Source organism: Metarhizium acridum (assembly GCF_019434415.1).
Source record: "Metarhizium acridum strain ARSEF 324 chromosome Unknown scaffold_586, whole genome shotgun sequence".
NCBI classification, from domain to species: domain Eukaryota; kingdom Fungi; phylum Ascomycota; class Sordariomycetes; order Hypocreales; family Clavicipitaceae; genus Metarhizium; species Metarhizium acridum.
In genome coordinates, this window is record NW_027094048.1 from 222,859 (window position 1) to 240,920 (window position 18,062).

The window sequence follows — 18,062 nt, forward strand, 5'->3', positions numbered from 1 at the left end:
ATTCTCTATATCAAGAGTAATGTACAGGAATCCTAGTATGAATCTGAAGGAGCCGCGCAATCTCACATTTAGATTTGCAGCATCAAGCTCCTCGTCCATCTCGTATCTGCAACGAAGCCATTTTTTGGCCAGACTATTATTCCCCGCCAAGTCTCTCCAGCGTTGATATACACGTAACGTTATCCATATTAAAGTTGAGTCGGAGTCTATGCCTGTTAATCTAGTATACATATACGCTTTTATGCCAGAGCACCGGAGAACGGACCCCTGCTGTTGACGGCGATATTCCAAGCAGGTCTAAACAACACCATCCCCCAGGCCCATGTCTATTTTGTTACAGTAGGTAAATTCTGTCATTGTACATTCCGAAAAGTAAATAGTCATAATATGATGGCGCCCTAGAAGCTCGTCTTGCGGCTCAACAGCAATAACCGAGATTGGCACTTCGCTTCGACATCTGAGCCGACTCCCCATCTTCGGAACAGATGTCTGCAGACCTGTGTGACCGGCGAATGGACTGTCGTACTATCAAGAGTCATGCCACCGGTCCCGTGTGTCGTCTGTCGTGTCACCGCACCAACACCTGCTCGCCTCGTGTTGTAGCCGCATCACAAACAAAGTATGGTAATACACGCTGTTAAGCTTAGTGAGATCGTTCCCGTCAGAATGGCCTCGTTGCCGAACCGCATCACGGCACAATTGACGCGAAACCGGGAATCGGCCGAGACTCTCGGTCCGTATACCTCGCCTGACAAAAGATTACCGATGGTATTTCGGCCGGTAATCTGAGCATACCAAACTTCTGTCCTAGCAATCGCATCGCTGGTAATGGCGCGGAAATGGGACCACGTCACGAACATTTGCCACACCTGTCAGATAGCTGAGCAAGCGATCAAAGCCTAGGCCAAATCCTCCATGTGGAGGACATCCCCAGCGTCTCAGGTCCAGATACCAGCCCAGGCCGCTGCTCCTGTCCTGCTTCTTGCCAGGCACCTCTAATCCGTGTAACTTCATATTGTCCTCAAGCTCGGATAAGCGATGTTCGCGCATTGAACCTCCAGCCAACTCTCCAAGACTCGGCACTAGGAGATCGAAGCAGTCGACCGTTTCGCCTTGTGGTGGGGACGATGCTGAGCGAAGCATGTAAAAGGCCTTGATCTCGCGGGGATACTGGGTAATGAAGATTGGGAGATAAGCACTATTTGCCTTGTCAAACCCTACCTCCCTGGCTAGATATTTCTCATGCTCGGATTGAAGGCCGCTGCCCCATACGGGTTTGTGCTCGAACTGGTTGGCAACAGGTTGTAGCCGCTCAATGGCTTCGGTGTACGTTATTCTGGGCCACTGACTCGGAGAGAGCAAGCCCGTCCACCGACGGTCGAGTTCCTCTTGCTCAACCAAGTCTGCAAAGGCAAGCCGTTCGGCGGGGTCTCGAGAGTCAAGTCTATTCTGCGCCAGTTCGTTTGCAGCTCGCAATCCTTTCAAGCCTTGCGCAAGATTCTTCAGCATACTCTGAACGAGGTCCATAACCTCGTTCATATCGTTAACAAAGCTCATCTCGGCTTCGAGCATGTAAAACTCGCTCAAGTGACGGGATGTGTCACTTTGTTCAGCTCTAAATGTGGGAGAGAGGGTCCACACATTCCCAAGAGACTGTGCCAGAGCCTCGAGGTGAAGTTGAGTTGAGACGGTTAGATATTTGGGGTCTCTGAAGAATTCCGCCTTTGAGCCAGTCTTGACGGTGAATGCCTCACCAGCGCCTTCACAGTCAGAAGAGGTGATAATTGGAGGATGCGTCTGCTGAAACTTTTGGTTAAAAAAGAACTGAGTGAGAATGAAGCTAGCGTCAGATCTTAGACGGAGGAGCGTGGAATTGAGTGGTGTCCGAGATCGTAGATGCGATATGTAGCGCAAGCTCTCTGGGGTCTGATATTTGTTCTGGATTGGATAAGTCTTCTCAGACGCAAAAGTTAGCGTGCCACTTGATGGGCGGTCAATGCCAGCTGGAATAGACTCACTTGGGGATCAGAAACGCCGAGGACTTTAACTTCGTCAACTCGAAGTTCTTGAATCGTTGGGATTCTCTCAGTGCCTTGCTCCATTCCATCGGCTCCAGATACAGACGGAGTGTGTTGAGAGGAGATATCTGAGACAGAAGATCCTTCTGTGTTGGGTTGCTTCATATCGGCTGAATTGTGCCACCGTCCCTTCAAACAAACAGCAGAGCCAGGTCGTATGCTTTAGCCAGAAAGTTAGCATAGCAGACTGTGCAGGAGAATAGTTGTAGAGCAACGTACTCTGCCGCCAATGCCTTATCGATGACAACTTGGACTGGGCGCATAGAGGATCCATCTGTAATGTCGACAAAACGAACTCCTGCGCTCTTACGGACAGAGCGTACCCATCCGCACAGTTGGACATCCGGAACATTGGTTTCGGGATGCCAGGCCCTAAGGTCTGCCACCGTTTTGATGAGCGGTTGGAACTCGCCAATAACCCTTGCGGAGTAACATCTCTGCCTGGCGCGCGAAACCTGTATGGTGCGGCGATGGCTCGCGAATCTTGACCAAAGAGTCGACCTCATGACGCTGGCACCAACGAAGGTTGCCCAAATTTGCGCGGACGGACTGCGGCTAAGTTGCCGAAGGGTGTCAATTACTCTCGTACACGCAGCTCCAGATGGCTCTCATCTATTGTTGGTCCTGACTCACAAAGGGAAGAAGCGATAAAAGACATCAGGTGGCTCGGGGATGAGCCCAAATTGTGAGAATCGACTATGACTTTTGCGGACGGCAAGTCGACGTCCCTGATGCGATGCGATCGGGTGGGTCTGAGCTGCAAGCGAAGGACCAACGCCAGGCACCGGGAGCAGGGCCGGAGACAGAGCCGGGACATATCCGGCCAGGGTCAAAGGGCCTGGTACATTACATTGCATGTCAAAATGCACGGCCGTGTCGCGTACCTGGAGACCTGGAGACGCTGCAACCTGGCAATAACTCGCTCGCACCTTCCCGCCACTGCGGTACGGGAGCTGCCACATCGCATCGTACTTTCCTCGGCCGGGCATTGTTGTGTGATGTGTGATGTGTGGTATCTGTGTGATGATATAGAAAGTCCTTGGCCACGCGACCCGTTCTTCTACACTACCACTCCAATGCCACTACACGCCCAGCACGCTACTATGCGTCTATTCTGAAGTCCCGCCATGGTTCCTCCATGGTCCCTCCACACTCCATGCTAGCACCTGGTCACTACCAAACTTGCTCCTTCCCCCCCTTTCGCACTGGCTTATGTATCTTCGCCTGCCCTATCCCAGAACCAGACCCTCCAAGACCAATCAATAAAGCGTCAATCAAGAAGGAGGCAAGACAGAGACGCGTCCACGCTCATCCATTCGTCTCCATGCGGTGTACAAGATTGGGCAGCACCATCCTCGACTCTAGCATCGTCCGTTCGTGGATCAACCTAATTTCTACCTCCCCCGCTTGTTTCACTGCTCACAAACACTCAATCACCGTATTGGACTGCTGAGTACGCTCCAACGGTCTTGAGGGGTCCTGGATGCGACTTCATCACATCCAGGTGCCGTCGAGCGTTCTCTTTACTGGCCTCTCTCATGTGTCTCTACCATGGCGAGTCGTGATAGTATTGGATATTCGATCTCGACCAACGCCCAGCTCTCAACTCTCAGCCCCGAACGGTGCTTGTCATTTCCGCCGCAGCGAAGTTTCGATCCTTATAATAGAGTACAGAGTAAAAGTTTTCCGTACAGAGTGCCGAGGACCTTTTGGCAACTTGCTCGCAAGTTTTCCTGCAGCTGTGCCCTAATTTCGTCGTTTATCTTCCTTTGTGTCTTAATATGTCTCAGATCATTTCTCAACTGGGCTTACCACACGCCTGGCCCGCCGGTTGCCTTCGTGCCAGAGCCTAATCCCTTGGATATCGGCAATTAACAAATGCCAGCATGGGAGTCAAATAGTTCTCCCGAGTCTCCATGCCTCCACAAAAGTGTGGCTGCTAGACCCATGATGGTATTTTGTTGGACAAAGGCGAGATGAGGTGCCACAGATCGGACTGCTAACCAAGTGGCCGCTTGCCGCGTAGCAATCATCCGGTTGAGTCCTCATACCTGGCCTTGTCTTGCTACCAGGGTCCTATTCTCGGCTACCCTTGATGTGCCTGCCACCCACATCATCGATGTGGCCCTTGGGACTTGCCAATGCAGAGGCGAGGGGACGCCATCTCCGTGGGACTTTCATGTCTGAGATGTCTGCACCTGTTTGGGGCCCCTGGGGGTCCTTACCGCTGCAATGTATCAAGTGGAATCGCACCTACGACAGACGCAGTAAACAGCAATGCCGCCGCAACGTATTGTTCCGTTCTGTGAATGCAACCCCAAGGCTCTTCAGCCTACTGGGACTTTGGCACCCTCGGGCTCGTGGTATTGCCAGCACTTTATGTCTTGCTGGCAAGACACCATCTCCCCACCGTAGAATTAGGAAAGTCGAGCGACGCGGTTACTGTGGTTTAAAGGCGGGCTGGAACCAGCTCTCGCTCTTTGTTGTCTACCGTCGAACTTCGTCTCGTCCTTCGTTTCTCGGCCAAGGCCATGTCTTCCATTCCTCGCCTCTAGATGAAGGTGTTCCAAACAAGTGATTCAGATCTTTTCATCGGGTCACACAAATTTGTCGAGCTACGCTCACGCTTATCGACCTCTACTGGGCCCTATATGACAAACCCTCAGAATAGTTTGGTCGTTGTACCTTCAGTGAGGTCCCGCCAAACAAGACGGCACTTGGAGCATATAAAGTCCGACTTTTCGGCTTCACTCGTCCATGTATCAACTCATCACAAGTTCACATACGTGCACAGTTGAACATTGTCTCTCTGGCACCAATATATATTTGTCAGTCTCAACTAAATACCAGCTCTCGTTATGGCTCCAGGGTCAAAATCCAGCCGGGTAAAGCCGTCTGAGGTGGCAGCCGACACCAAGAGGAACTTCATCCCAATGGTAAATGCCAACTACGCCGAGATGTTTCCTCCGTACTCGATTTTGTACCGGCAGCCTGCCGAGCTCGCCATTACACGCCGACATCTCAGTACCAACCCTCCTGTTTTCCGGATAGAAGCTGGAGACCCAGTTATGCTTGCCATTTCCTATGCCGCGGCTGACAGTCGGGCCGCTGAGGCTGTTGGAGGCTCTAGAGTCAGAGTCCCTTTTATCTGCGCTGCCAACGAACGCCGACCTGGGGGGGGACTGGGAAACGGGATGCTCTGGGTACGAAGAGAAGCTTTGTCGTCGAAGCAACCTTTCTGCAACGCTGAGCAGTCCTTGGCCAAACACACAAGTGCCATCAAATTATCCTATTCCGTCCACTGGAGGTATTCTTTCTGATGCTGTTGTGGTTTGTCGAGGGCCCCATGATCATTACGAGAGACTTGAGCGCTGGTATGACCTGCCTGTTGTGTCTGTCCCACCGACTCGATGGCCGAAGTTGAAAGAGAACGGGACTATGTACTCGTTTGCGGAAGAACGAGACATGATGAGAGAAAAGATTCGCGGCGCTCTCCGCATCTGCCTTTACAACAACTATGATCGAGTTGTCGTGGGGGATTTTGGCCTGGGTAATAGCTGTCGGAACCCACCCCAGGGAAGTTGCCGAACTCTGGCGGGATGTATTGCTCTTCGACCCAGACCTACGGGGACAATTTGCGTACGTTGTCTTTGCTTTTGAGGACCCTTCACAGAGTACTACACGCTTCATTTGGGACGAGATGGCAAGGAAGGACAAAAAAGGGGCGAGCAGCAAGGTCAAGTCGCGTGACAACGCTTCGGCCCCTATCGGATTCTCGCAAGGATCTTCTACAAATTTGGCAACAGATATGGCTATTTTCCAAATGGCCTTGGGCCATACCGAGATTGCGCGTGTTCTCTCGGCTAGAGATCCACGCTATGGTCTAGACATGATTACAAGTTGAAGAATTGGAACTTTTAAATGGGGATTATGCACACCCAAGAGCACTACAGGGGGGGGGCGGGACTATCCTCAATATGCCTAATATCAAACGGCGGCCATGCCTGGCCACAGCTTGGTGTTTGAAATCTGTTATAGTCTTCGGTCCTCAATTATCTCTCTCTCCTTCTGCACTTCTCCCTTGTTGTCTCCTTTTGGTTGCCCTTGGCTGTTGCAACACTGTGTATATTTCTCAAACTATTGCCTATGGCGACTAACGTCTAGGCGAGTCCAGCATGTTTGATATGAATATCAGTGAATTGATTAACAAAAACAAAAACCAGCGAAGTCATCACCGGCATACTCAGTCAAGACTGTTTAGTCGTGAAGCGGTGACTTTGCATGTGTCGCCATTGTCTTTATTGTCGCCCTTGGTTGCACGTATGCACCTTCAAGACCATGTCTTTTCTTTCTTCTCTATTTTCCCATTACAACGTCTCTCGATGGCACCTGTGCACTAGATGCTGGTTGGTTTCCCCTTGGGATCGTGCTGGTGACGAAACAAGCCCCGGTTCTGTCCTGCATGCAGCCCTTAGAGCAGAAGTGTACGATTGGCTGCTTGTCCAAGTTCACGATGAAATCAGTTGTCAATTGGAACACACATTTGACACACAAGGGGTGGTGGGTCACGTCACTCTGGATGTGAAGTCTGGTTGAAATCGTCATTACAGGCCAAACCCTTGGTCAGGCTGACATCAACCCGTCGAGACTATCAAATAGACATAATTCAAACATGCAGACCCCCCACAAAAAACGCGCCTCCGCATGTTTCTGCAAAATAGGTCGGTTGACCGAATTTCACTCTACTCTTGCTTCTGTGACCTTAAACTCCGTAACTGCAATGTGATTCGATTGCCACGGGGCCATGACTGGAAGCTTGTGTCAGAGACGCCCGCCATTGCCGTTGATGTTAGTCCATTTCAGCCATGAGTCCTGAGACATTATACCACACCTACTAGTCCTTTCATCACACACCCTCTGCTGCCCCATGCCCATGGCCCATGTCCATGTCCATGTCCATTGCCACTGGTTCGTGTCTTTGTCAGATTTCACCCAGGACGTGCCCCCTTCCCCAGGAGGGAATGCTCCAAAGAACCAGCCCGGCCAAAGCCACTCCGAGGCGAGCGAGTCGACGAGCATGCAAGGCCGCCTGCTAGTATATCACACCAGTAGTCTCCCGTGACATGTCATGCGTTGATGCTAACTCGAGGTGGTCTATTGCGAAGTAGTCCACCACATGGCTCACGCTGAACGAAACAAGCACGTCCAACCCAATGTGACGGTTGCAAAGACCGAAACATTGTTTCGTGACGATGGAGTTTTTTTTTTTTTCTTCTTCTTCTTTGCCCTGCCAGTTGTCGCCCCATCGTGTCCAGTAATCAAACTCGTCGCTGGGCATATAATGCCCTCCATTTCCATCCATGTCTTGGCTGGAAGTCTGATTCATGCTCGATCTTCTAGCGCCGTGCTCAGGAAGCACGATACTTATTATAGGCTCCTGCGGCCCGATGCTGCGGCTGTAGCTCTGAGACAAGCATACACATACATGTATGTCCCCTTGTGCTCATCTCACAGCTGCATACAATCTGCTCCAGCAAGCCGGTCTTTTGTTGCCGGCGGCCCAAAAGCACGCCTGCCCTGCCCGTGCCGCTTGCTGGTCACGCGAACGCCATGCAGACAAGAGGAAAGAAGGCGGGCTTCCAAATAGCCCGGAGAGAAAGGGCGTCATACAATGTACACACGGAGCGGAGGCGGACGCCATCTTGACCAAGAATAGTCATCGTGAGGGTACTTGAATATCTCCAAGCATAGTCGTACGAAACAAGCTGCAAAATTAGCTTGAAAAAAAAGCCCCGTGTCCAGATGGTATCCTGCTGCAAGTGCAAAAGAGTTTCAAAATGCACACGTCCATTTGGCTCCAAACGTCATGTCTTTACCTCGTACGGCTGGTCTTGTCCTGTCATCGTGTTGCATGTGAAACTGTATAAACTGCCTACCCAAAACATTTCACTCATGATGCGGTAGCTCCCTATTATGCTCTGCGCCCTTTCAGCTTCTCAAAATTAAGCCACACCTGCGAGATCCTCCATTTTTTTCCCATTTTTGCCCTCTTCTTTTCTTTTTGGGACCCCTCTTCATTCATGCCTGTATACGTTACACAACCGCTTACGCTTCCCCCGCTCGGTTTTGTTTCATCACCATTGTTCTCCTACCACATTGTCGGTCTGAGTCCGGTAAAGTTGGACAGGGTATTTAAATCAGTCTCGCTTTCTTTCTTACGTTGACCGCTCAGCTGGCAGCGTGGCCCAGTTAGCATGGTGTTGTTTTACGTCCGAAGAAAAAAGGGGGGGAGGGGTTCTGAGAGTGCAGAGAATAACGTACCTCGAGCTGCACTCCCCTGTGCACGTGGACCAACCAGTCCACGTAGTTTTGTGCCTCATTGTTGCGGTCCTCTACCAGCATGCGAGCAAATTCAAACTCGGCGCCGTCAATGCCTTGTCGAGCAAGCTGGATAGTCAGGCCTTTGGAGCCGCGCATCGTCTTGAGAAATTCGATAATGTTGCGGACTTGTGCGTTCAGGTGAGTGTCCAGGACGGGCAGTGATGATGTGTATGCATCAAGGCTCTTCAGAGAGTCCTTGTCTTCGCCAAACAGGTCGGCAACCAGGTTCGGTGATGTCTGAGAGTGGAACCAAAGGAGGCATTGCTGACCATTGTCGACGATATACACACCACCGGTTTCGACGCACGAAAATGAAGCTCGTATTGAAGGGGGCATTTTCAAGTGGCCCGTCTCGGGGTCAGCAAAGCCTTCCTCGGGTTGTAAGTTGTGAAGCGGGATCATGCGAGGGTAGAGATACAAGCTAAGTTCCAAGGCGCCCATGGAACGAACCATGCGCATTTCATGGACCCTCCTATCTGAATTCTCAATGCCGCCCTTGAAGGCCCTGCATTTTGTCAGTCCGAGCATGTACATGCAGAACTCCTTTAACCTTTCCGGCATAACCAGCTGGCCCGCAGGGTGTTGTTGTGCCGAGTGTTTCCTATAGCATGACAAAACATCAATGGTGCGTTCGGAAAGCCAGTTTCGAATGTCTTTCAGGTTACTTGAAGAAGTAGCGAGTTTTGTGCCTGCTTCCTTCGCCAAAAGCGCAATCACTGCATCCTGATCAACAAACTTCATGCATGCTCGGATGCCTTGTTCCCGCATGCCGGCTTCCTTGGACGTTTCGCTCACGCTAGCAATGATGTTAGAGCAACGAACTCTGCGCTGGCCCGAGGCAGTCGTGTACAGGAGGGCGGATTGGAAATGAGCATCCAGCTTCGAGTCCAGCTTGCCATCGTGACTGAATGAAACCGCCAAGGCCTTGTCCGAGTCAATGGCACCAATTTCCAAATCGGCCCCAAAAGTGTGTTGCACAAAGTTGCCGTGATATGCCGACACCTGCAGACCATTGGAGCATCGAACCTTCATCAGCGCTTGGAAACCAGTTTCTCTTGTCACAGTGTGGCTGATTTCGGCAGACAGCTTGGGTCCGTCTCGTGGAGCAATGAAGTTGGGATAGTAGAATGTCTCTCCGCCGGTAGTAGCCGCAACATGGCCTATATGAAAAAATCGTTAGCCTGTTGCTCAACTCCAAAGTCAATCTCAATTGAAAGCGTACCAATAGTAGCAATGTCGAGATAGCCGCCAGAAGGAGCAGCGAGGAAAAAGTCAGCGCCGATGCCAGAGGCTGCCATCTTCTCTGCCACCTTCTTCCAAGCAGGGTGCTCAGTCGTGTAGAGCTTTTTATCAAGTTCTCCTCCAGGATGATTGCCGTCGTCACGCATGAACAGCCTACCAGGACCCCAGGTGGGCAGAGCAGAACATGAACAAACGATTTTGCCACCAGTCTTCTCAAGTGCTGCCAGAGCTCCATTCAGGGTAGCAAGCAGTGCAGGTTCCGGATTCTTCACGTTGGAGAACATTTCGGGCAGTCGTGTCAACAGAGAAGTGATGATTGACTTGGATTCGTACGGATCAACGAATAGGCCCTCGCCAATAGGAAGGAACGGGTCCTCGAGATCGGGCATGATGAGCATTTGAGGTTGATCTAGACCAGGCTAGGTGATATTAGCAACTCTTTGGCCATCTCAAGACCGAAAATAGTAACACAAGACTTACATGCATGTTGTAAAAGTGAATATCTTTATCATATGTGACAAATCCAACCTTGGCACCTTCAGGGACCCGTCTCTTTGGCTCGCCATTCTCATCCTTTTCCTGATTCGCCCCTCCGTAGAGGGCAGCCAAGATGCCATCACAAAAGGTCTCCAAAAAGCCCTTGTTGAATGATTCTTGTGTCACTATCAATGAGGAAGAGCCAACGCAAGCCAACAGGTTCTCTGGTCCAATACTCCTTGGGCACGACAAACTCGACAGTACCTCGGTGCAACTCAGGCCGCTGGTCTCGGTCTACACGGACACCTTGCGGGCTGGTGGCGCAGAAGTATTCGGGAGGCGTATCGTTGGGGTGCGTACACAAGTTACATACAAACTTGTTGCCGCCGGATCGGAACATCATGAAGGGGTTGATATAGGCGCGGCATCGACGGCATCGTGGCGGGCCGGCATCGCCAAAATCGAGAACGGGAATCTCTGCCTCGCCGGCTTGGAGGGGGGCCAGAGGCTGCAGGAGGAGGCCAAGAGGGAGACCGGTGGCCTGCAGGCCGTCCGAGGTGGCGGGGATATTGTTCAAACTCAATCGAGCGTATTTGGGGGAGGCATTTCCCTGGTCGAAAGCTACAAAGGAGACAGTCGCTGGAGGCGGTACATGGCGTTCAAAGGTAGGATAGACGTTCTTTAGGAAATATGGTTGAACGGAGTCGCGAGACACGGGGACACTTGGCATGTCCTCGAGAGACACCTTGGAGGGGCCAGAGGTCGAGATTGTGGCAGCAGCATCAGCACTTCCATTACCATGGCCGAAATGTCCTGGAGTTGGGAACTCGCCAGCGTTCATCATGTGAGGCGTGCCCTGAGGACTGGCAAACTGAGCTGGAGCTCCGAACGCTGGAGCACCCGGTGTTCCTGGAGCAGCAGTAGGGATGAATTGATTCGGGTTGGAGCCAGGGGGCCCCATGCCATTGTATGCCTGAGAAGAACCCGTCGGTTCGACTGTGTGGTAGGCATGGCGGTCTTTCTTCTTCTTGCGGATCGTGGTCTGTCCATCACCCAAGTTCATGGCTCCCATCTGCGAGGCCAGGCCGGCATCAGCTCCAGGCTGCGAGAAGCCTCCCTGGGAACCGTGCAAACCTTGGTCAGCTTGACCGTAGGGAGTTCCGTAGGCAGCACCTGCTGGAGGAGGCCCTCCCACAGCAGGTGGTGGTGATTGCTGTGGTTGAGCAGCATATGGGCCCGGAGCTCCGTATCCGTAACCGGGAGGCTGTTGGTGATAGGGTGGTTGACCAAGACCTGTGGTACGGTTGGGATCATTGGGGTCGGCGATGCCCTGGCCCAAGGCGTGGTATTGTGTATAGTCAGCCATGGTGAGATACGGCGTGTCGCGCGTGAACGAGGACGGCGGCTCAGGCAAGCCTCTGCCGACGGAAAGGAGGTAGGGTAGTTAACTGAATGGTGGTCGTGAGTGGATTTGAAGATGGACCGACCTCAGTAGTGCTGGATTGGACTTGGCAGGGTGCCTGGCTTGACGAGGCGGGGAGACCTGGGACGGGTACGGCGGTGTATTGGTGACCTGACCAGGCACCTAGGCTAGTACTAAAGTCTGCAGTACATTATACCAGACAGCATTTGAGCACCTGCAGTCAAGGTCCTACAGCGCTCTTCGTTAGGGAGCACTTGGCCACTATTTTTTTCCTCTGGCGCGTGCACATGTGTCGTTAATAATTTCTCCGTATTCCGTACCTGGACACCCTGTCCTTTCTGCCTTGCCCGTTTTAATTGATCGGACACTAATGCCATATATTATCAATTCCTACCTACCTAGGTACTTAGGTATCTAGTAGTACCTACGGGGCAGATACTTGGAGCCAAGGCATTTACTATTTTATAAACGACTGCTGCTTTCTATAGAATTATACATGTGGTATCGGCCACGGAAAAGGTGGAAGAGAGAAGAGACTGGTAATATGGCAATATATTCCGTAGCACTGCACACTATTGAGTAAGCCAGCGCCAAGTATTTCATCACATGTTACGAATGACGAGGGTCCAATTCATTGATGCCTCGCTGGCCTTTTCAACGCTTGACAAACTTGCGCATGCGGTTCCTGGTTCCTGATTGGCACGCAGCACGGCGCCTCGGCGTCTGGACGGAATATGCACTTAGACCTGACCCCGTCAACTATCGAGTGTGGGGAGTGGAGAAACCAGGAGAACAAGGGCCCAGGTTGCCGGCTCACGTGTGCGGTCACATGCGCTCCGATCCGGCCCCACCCACGACACCTCGTGTAAGTCGAGTGGCCCAACGTCCATGAGAGGAGGCAACCCGAGGGCAGTGGCAGGACACAGAGTGAGCGCAACAGCCCAGCGTTGATTGTGGGCATGTGTAGATGAGAATGTGGATTAACGTTGTATGGCGCTGCATATTCCGAGTTACCGCGTGCGTGTTTGAGAAAGCACTGCCGACACAGCACGGCTTTATATCGACTGAGAACGTCTTGATAAGCATCGATTTGGCATGCACTGGGATTGAGAAACGGGAGGAAGCCACCCTACGACGCAGGGAATACACATAGAATATACCCTGGAGTGCTCTCTAACGGCTTCATTGATGTTTTTCTAGGGTTTAAAGTACAATAGTCCTGCGTTTGGTACGAGCATGACATGCCGTCGACCTTATATCGAATGAACGATCCGGTCCGACGAAAGGTGCTCCTACGCAAGTTTGCCAGCAATGGAAATTTCTGAAGGATGACGAACAGGAATGGATGGAATAATGATATTCATGGTATTTTAAACGTTTCAGAGACAAAATATAACCCAGAGGTCTTATTTTGTATCTTAGTTTTGCAATACAAAACCATCTCACAAATGATTCCACGGTCCGTCGGTCGCACTGAGGCCATCGTGGCATCCGAGGCAGTTACGCTGGACAGTCAATTACAGGGCAAGGCTATGTCAGAGCATGACAAAAAATACATAAACGGATGAAATATCATTCGCTCCTTCTTCCCTCCTCTTTAACAGACAGTGTTCCCCTATATTGCTGTCTCTTTGCGTTGCCTGGTCAAATGTAGGTGGCGGTCGCAACGCAAATCCTGACCGCCAGACGCGACGAGCGCGTGCACACGAGAGTCTAGCCACCACAACAAAGGAAACAAAAATGACGCACGTTGATTCAAACGTTGTCCATTGAGCGACAAAGACGGCCTCCGGTTCAAGCTGAATTTACCAAAGTACGGGCAGTTGCGAGCAGTGCGACTTGCGCCGGGACACAATGTCGACAGAAACTTGTGGCGTCTCGGTCGCATCGCAAGACTGAGCGCTCTGGCTGCAGACCAATAACTGGCCCGAAAAAAAATAAAGTTGCCGAAATATGTGAGCACGGCAATGAAAATCAAATCCGAGACGTCAGGCGCTGCATTCCTCACATTTGCATATCTACGTTGTGGCAAATTAGTTGGCGAGTGGAAAAGTGTAGATGGCTTCAGGTCAACCTCTCGAGGGGCGGGGTGGTCGGCCACTCATCCAAGCCGGGACTCAAACAAAAAAGTGACTTGCGATATATCGCACAAATTGGCGGTCTAGGCGCACGGGACTGGGCCATAAAATAGCATCACCTGGTACCGACAAACAATCTACACGAAACGCTGGCAACTAATGGTCACAAGAGGGGCAGAGTCGATAGCAATCCAGAATGCGACATCGAGCTCAACACGTCTCGAGTGTTAAAGACGGGGCGTGGAGATTCATGTCCGGACAAGTCCCGGATCACACACGTCAGCAATGGAAACATGGCGCAACATTTTATGAGACCAGACAAAAAAATGACTCATGGAAACTGTAATGGAGGGTCAGAAATAACGAGGGCGAAGAATGCAGCGGCCTGAAAGGGGGGACCAAGAGAAAGAAGGAGGAAAATGGAAAGATTCGATGGCGAGAGGGTGGTGGGCGGTCGGTCCTCAACCCATCTGAGATCAGAGATTTGGGTACGCTGGTGAAGAGGTGATGTTGATCACTGACCAATCAGAAAATTGGTCACGGGGCAGGTATTGTTTTGAAAGAAATGGCGCCGATTTTTACTTTGGGCCATAACATCCTCCGAGTTGACAGACCCATGCCGCCTCATGCCCCAGCAGAGGGGCAGAGAGGGTGTGACCCGGGGAGGTACTTGACGTTGTATGGGGAGGGTACGTGGGTGTGGCTGAGAGAGAAGGTCGGGCAATTCTGTCGGTCCCGGAGAAACGTTTCTACTTTGCCCAAGTACATACTCCAGTGCGAACGGGTGCCCTGGTGTGCAAAGATGTAATGCGTGTTCAGGGGAGACGCAGCTCAGTGTGAGCACGGCGCATTTGTCATATTTAAGAGACAGACACGCTTGCTCTGGCGGAAACTGGGTTACCTGAAGCACTCGATGCTACGGAGTACCAAGTATTCCAACCCAAACTGGCGACAGCCACCGCCAGATCGAGGGCCCGGGGAGGTACTCTCGCCTGTACCCCGGCATGTATCGACATTGTTACGTGCAGCCGCCTGATGTGGCGCAACCTCGCGCGTCAAGGCCATGCTCCCCGGCCGGGAACGGTAGCTTGGCTGCTTGGTCCAGCGGTGGCAGCCGGGCCTGGGAGGCAGATTTGATGGATGCAACAGGGCCAAACTGCATACAACAATAGTGCCGGCTGTCTAGTACTTCAGCCAGTAACGGAGGGGCCACACCATTGCACCCGTTCTCGGGACTTTAGAAGCTGGTGTGTGTAGAAGAAGAGACAAGCTCGAGCTCGGGGGGTGGGCGATAGCCCAGTCCCCGTTTTCTCAGCCAGACCTGGACATGGACAGCCAGACGCACTTGGCACCAGACTCGATGGTGCTCCGCACTAGTCCGTCCCTAATCCAGCGCCTATGTCTCCGTGCAAGGTACCGAGCAGCAGTAGTGTAGTAAGCATGTAGTGTGCCCGTTAGCTTGGCTGCTGGCCGCACACCCCCCCCCCCCCCCCCCGGTGAGCAGAGAACAGAAAGCAGAGAAGCGCTGCGCTGCCCACGCCGCACCCACGCCGCACCTTGGACCTCCTGCGCGCGACAGAGGAAAGAGCTACTGATTGCGCTCCTCCCCCCGCCCGATATATAAACAAGGCCCATCCCCTCCACGCGCCCGACGGAATCGATCTTGTTTGTCTCTGCTCCCATTTGACCCCCAAAGATTATTCTCTTCTTGGTGTAGATACAATCGTGACTTGTTTCCAGTAACAAGCTCCGTTCTCTCGCATCATCACTTACACGTTTATCTCACGCTTTCCATCACATTAATCACGATGCCTCCCAAGAAGGCTGAAGGCTCTGCCCCCCCCAAGGCCAAGTCCACTCATGCTACTTACCAGGTTCGTCGCCGTCAGTCGGTTTTTTGGTATTTGGGAATCACGCGTGCTAATTCACACCAGGACATGATTACTGATGCCATCGTTAATGTATGTATTAACGTTCATGAACCCTTCGGCGCATCCTGTTCAGAGAGTGGTGTCTTGATTACACAGATGACAGGATAGATGGCCTGGAATTAATGGGTTTCATGGTCACGTCTCTGGTCACGGCTTGTTCTTGCAACAGTCCAATGGATGCCAGCGTTTTCCTATTGGATCGCCTTGCTAACTTGCTCGCTACAGCTCAAAGATCGCAATGGCTCCAGCCGTCAGTCACTGAAGAAGTATGTCAAGGCCAACAACAACCTGGCCAATGTCTCCGACAACATGTTTGACTCTCTCTTCAACAAAGCATTGAAGGGGGGTGTTGAGAAGGGCGTCTTTGCCCAGCCCAAGGGTCCCTCTGGTGGCACCAAGCTGGCCAAGAAGAAGGCTGAGCCTAAGAAGCCAGCTGCGAAGAAGGAGGGCTCTGTCAAGAAGGCCACCACTACCAAGAAGGCTGCTCCCAAGAAGCCCGCTGCTGCCCCCAAGGCCGCTGGCGAGAAGAAGGCCACCACCACCACTACTGCTGCTGCTGCTCCCAAGAAGCCCGCTCCCAAGAAGCCCGCCACTGCCAAGAAGCCTGCTGCTCAGGTATGTTCCCGTTCTCACCAAATAGATGTTTTCTGGGTATTCATTTCTGACCTGAAATCCAGAGTGACAAGGACGCTGCCCTGACCAAGACCAAGACTGGTCGTGTCGCCAAGACCACAAAGCCTGCCGCTAAGAAGGCTGCCGCACCAAAGAAGGCTGCTCCTAAGAAGGCCGCCACCAAGGCATAGGCTGGTCATTCTTTTTGGCAACGTGCACTTTCTTGTTTAATGAATGAACTACGGCGTTATGGGTTTCGATTTCTGTGTGTTTTCTTGTTTTACGGCACGGCTCGGGAGAGGCAGGTTCACCGGGATATTGCTGTTTTGGGCGGAAGCGAAAGAGATATGTGGCTTGTTTTGATACGCGCACACGCGGCGCGGGACATGAAGGCAACGCGGCATTTGCATGTGAAGATTTTCGGTTGATGATAAGAGAAAGACGAAGAATCTCATGAGTTAATGGGAACGGTTTCGTCGCCCAGGCCGGGAAGCAGCAATGCTCTTGTTTTGACGATTTATTCTCCCTGTATTTTGAATTACTTGGATTGTCGGGTCTGACGAACGGTACAGCTCTCGACTGTTGGGTATGATAAATATGGAGGGACTGGCCTTGTTTTCACGCGATTTTTTACTGAAAGTTGCTGCAGGTGGCAGGGTCTTTTGTCTTTCGCGGTATTGGTGGGACGGCGCTACGTGTAATTATATACCACAGGTCTCAGGGCGGGAGGAAGGGCAATACATTTGATCGACTCTAATTTGAGTTTTGCAATGGCTTAGTCCATTTCGTTTTCCTGTGCGCAGAGTAGCGAGGCAGATATTTGCGACGCGGTGCGTTGCGGGTTTGTTTACATGTTGCGCCTGACTAGTTTGAGTGACCGTGTGACCGTGTTGGAGCCGATAAGTGTCACGTGGGCTAGTGACGCTAGTCGAGCATTTGAAGCGCGAGTTGATGAGTTGTGCAGGTTCCACATAACTTACACTCTACCACGTGCGCGTACTATTAACTCATCAGCTGAATACCTAGGTAGTTTGAGGCAACTCGACTGGATCCAATTTGTTGGGATGGGTTCTGTGCTCTAGCGCTACAATTTTTCTTTTTTTTTTCGATGAGTTCAACGAGGCTTCGATATTTTATTTGTGTTGTCTTTTAGCCCTTTCTACCTTTACTAGGTTACACAGTGAAGCAGCTACCCTAGGCCCCAATGGGGATTATACCATCCAGTAGGTAACCACCACGTACAGTACCAGGTAGAAACCCTAGCTTGTGCACGAGGCAGTGAGCGAGTGACAGGTAATACCCAGTAAGATAGGCCGATAAATTGAGTTGTATTGCTTGGCTTCACGTCGGTTGTCGGTTGTCGGGTTGCATGCTCAATTCGTTGCCTGATTGTTGAATCCATATTTGGTTTAGCCTTGCCAACCTCCAACTGGATACCCAGCAGCCACGGGTATTCCGCAAGGCAAGTGGAGATTGATTGATGTCTTGGTATTGGTTTATTGGCTTAGCGGGGTGTGCCGTGTCTAATAACGGGGAGGCACAACTGTCGTGGCCCTGCGTCGAGCGTTGTCGGTCATCGATAACGTCGAGTTACACCGCAGCTCCCGGAGCCGTAGTTACATGGCAAAAGACACCACCGTGCTGGTTGGTCGAGCCATCGAGCCACCGGACCGCATGCGCATACTCACTGCCCCATCGAGCAATAAGCAACACGTACACGTCCATTGCCGTACTCGAAAGGTCCCTTCGCAGCGGTAGCCTGCCCTTGGCAACTCGAGCTTGGAAACCCCCTCAACCGCGCCCCCAACCGATTGTTCCGGCCGCCGGGTTGGCGTACGTA

At 51.9% G+C, this 18,062-nt stretch overlaps 5 protein-coding genes across 5 annotated transcripts; 2 read left to right on the forward strand and 3 right to left on the reverse strand.

The window, feature by feature from the left end:
• Positions 1-153: 153 nt before the first annotated feature.
• Positions 154-2,772, reverse strand: SLM5 (asparaginyl-tRNA synthetase). The gene is made up of 4 exons (XM_066122700.1): positions 2,712-2,772; positions 2,298-2,633; positions 2,019-2,238; positions 154-1,953 (listed from the first exon to the last, which is right to left on the reverse strand). The coding sequence occupies exons 2-4, from the start codon at positions 2,582-2,584 to the stop codon at positions 808-810; spliced, it is 1,653 nt and encodes a 550-aa protein (XP_065972262.1). The 5' UTR covers positions 2,585-2,633; positions 2,712-2,772; the 3' UTR covers positions 154-807.
• Positions 2,773-5,092: 2,320 nt separating this feature from the next.
• Positions 5,093-5,982, forward strand: J3458_021711 (uncharacterized protein; the record flags this gene model as incomplete). Its single annotated transcript, XM_066122701.1, has 2 exons — positions 5,093-5,628; positions 5,699-5,982. Exons 1-2 carry the CDS (start codon positions 5,163-5,165, stop codon positions 5,980-5,982), a joined length of 750 nt encoding a protein of 249 aa, XP_065972263.1. The 5' UTR covers positions 5,093-5,162.
• Positions 5,983-8,226: 2,244 nt separating this feature from the next.
• On the reverse strand, positions 8,227-10,187 carry SFB3_1 (COPII coat Sec23p-Sfb3p heterodimer component; the record flags this gene model as incomplete). The annotated part of the gene is made up of 4 exons (XM_007809624.2): positions 8,227-8,310; positions 8,400-9,619; positions 9,682-10,120; positions 10,182-10,187. 4 exons carry the CDS (start codon positions 10,185-10,187, stop codon positions 8,227-8,229), a joined length of 1,749 nt encoding a protein of 582 aa, XP_007807815.2.
• A 130-nt stretch (positions 10,188-10,317) lies between these two features.
• On the reverse strand, positions 10,318-11,544 carry SFB3_2 (COPII coat Sec23p-Sfb3p heterodimer component; the record flags this gene model as incomplete). Its single annotated transcript, XM_066122702.1, has 1 exon — positions 10,318-11,544. One exon carries the CDS (start codon positions 11,542-11,544, stop codon positions 10,318-10,320), a length of 1,227 nt encoding a protein of 408 aa, XP_065972264.1.
• A 3,943-nt stretch (positions 11,545-15,487) lies between these two features.
• Positions 15,488-16,309, forward strand: J3458_021714 (uncharacterized protein; the record flags this gene model as incomplete). Its single annotated transcript, XM_066122703.1, has 3 exons — positions 15,488-15,553; positions 15,614-15,640; positions 15,836-16,309. The coding sequence occupies 3 exons, from the start codon at positions 15,488-15,490 to the stop codon at positions 16,307-16,309; spliced, it is 567 nt and encodes a 188-aa protein (XP_065972265.1).
• Between the last annotated feature and the right edge of the window lie 1,753 nt (positions 16,310-18,062).

Excerpts from the sequence above, each read along its gene's own strand:
- SLM5 (XM_066122700.1), bottom strand. The coding sequence starts at position 2,584 with ATGAGGTCGACTCTTTGGTCAAGATTCGCGAGCCATCGCCGCACCATA. Across the intron at positions 2,239-2,297 it reads GATAAGGCATTGGCGGCAGA|CATACGACCTGGCTCTGCTG; the intron begins GTACGTTGCTCT and ends TTCTGGCTAAAG. Across the intron at positions 1,954-2,018 it reads TCGGCGTTTCTGATCCCCAA|ACTTATCCAATCCAGAACAA; the intron begins GTGAGTCTATTC and ends GCGTCTGAGAAG.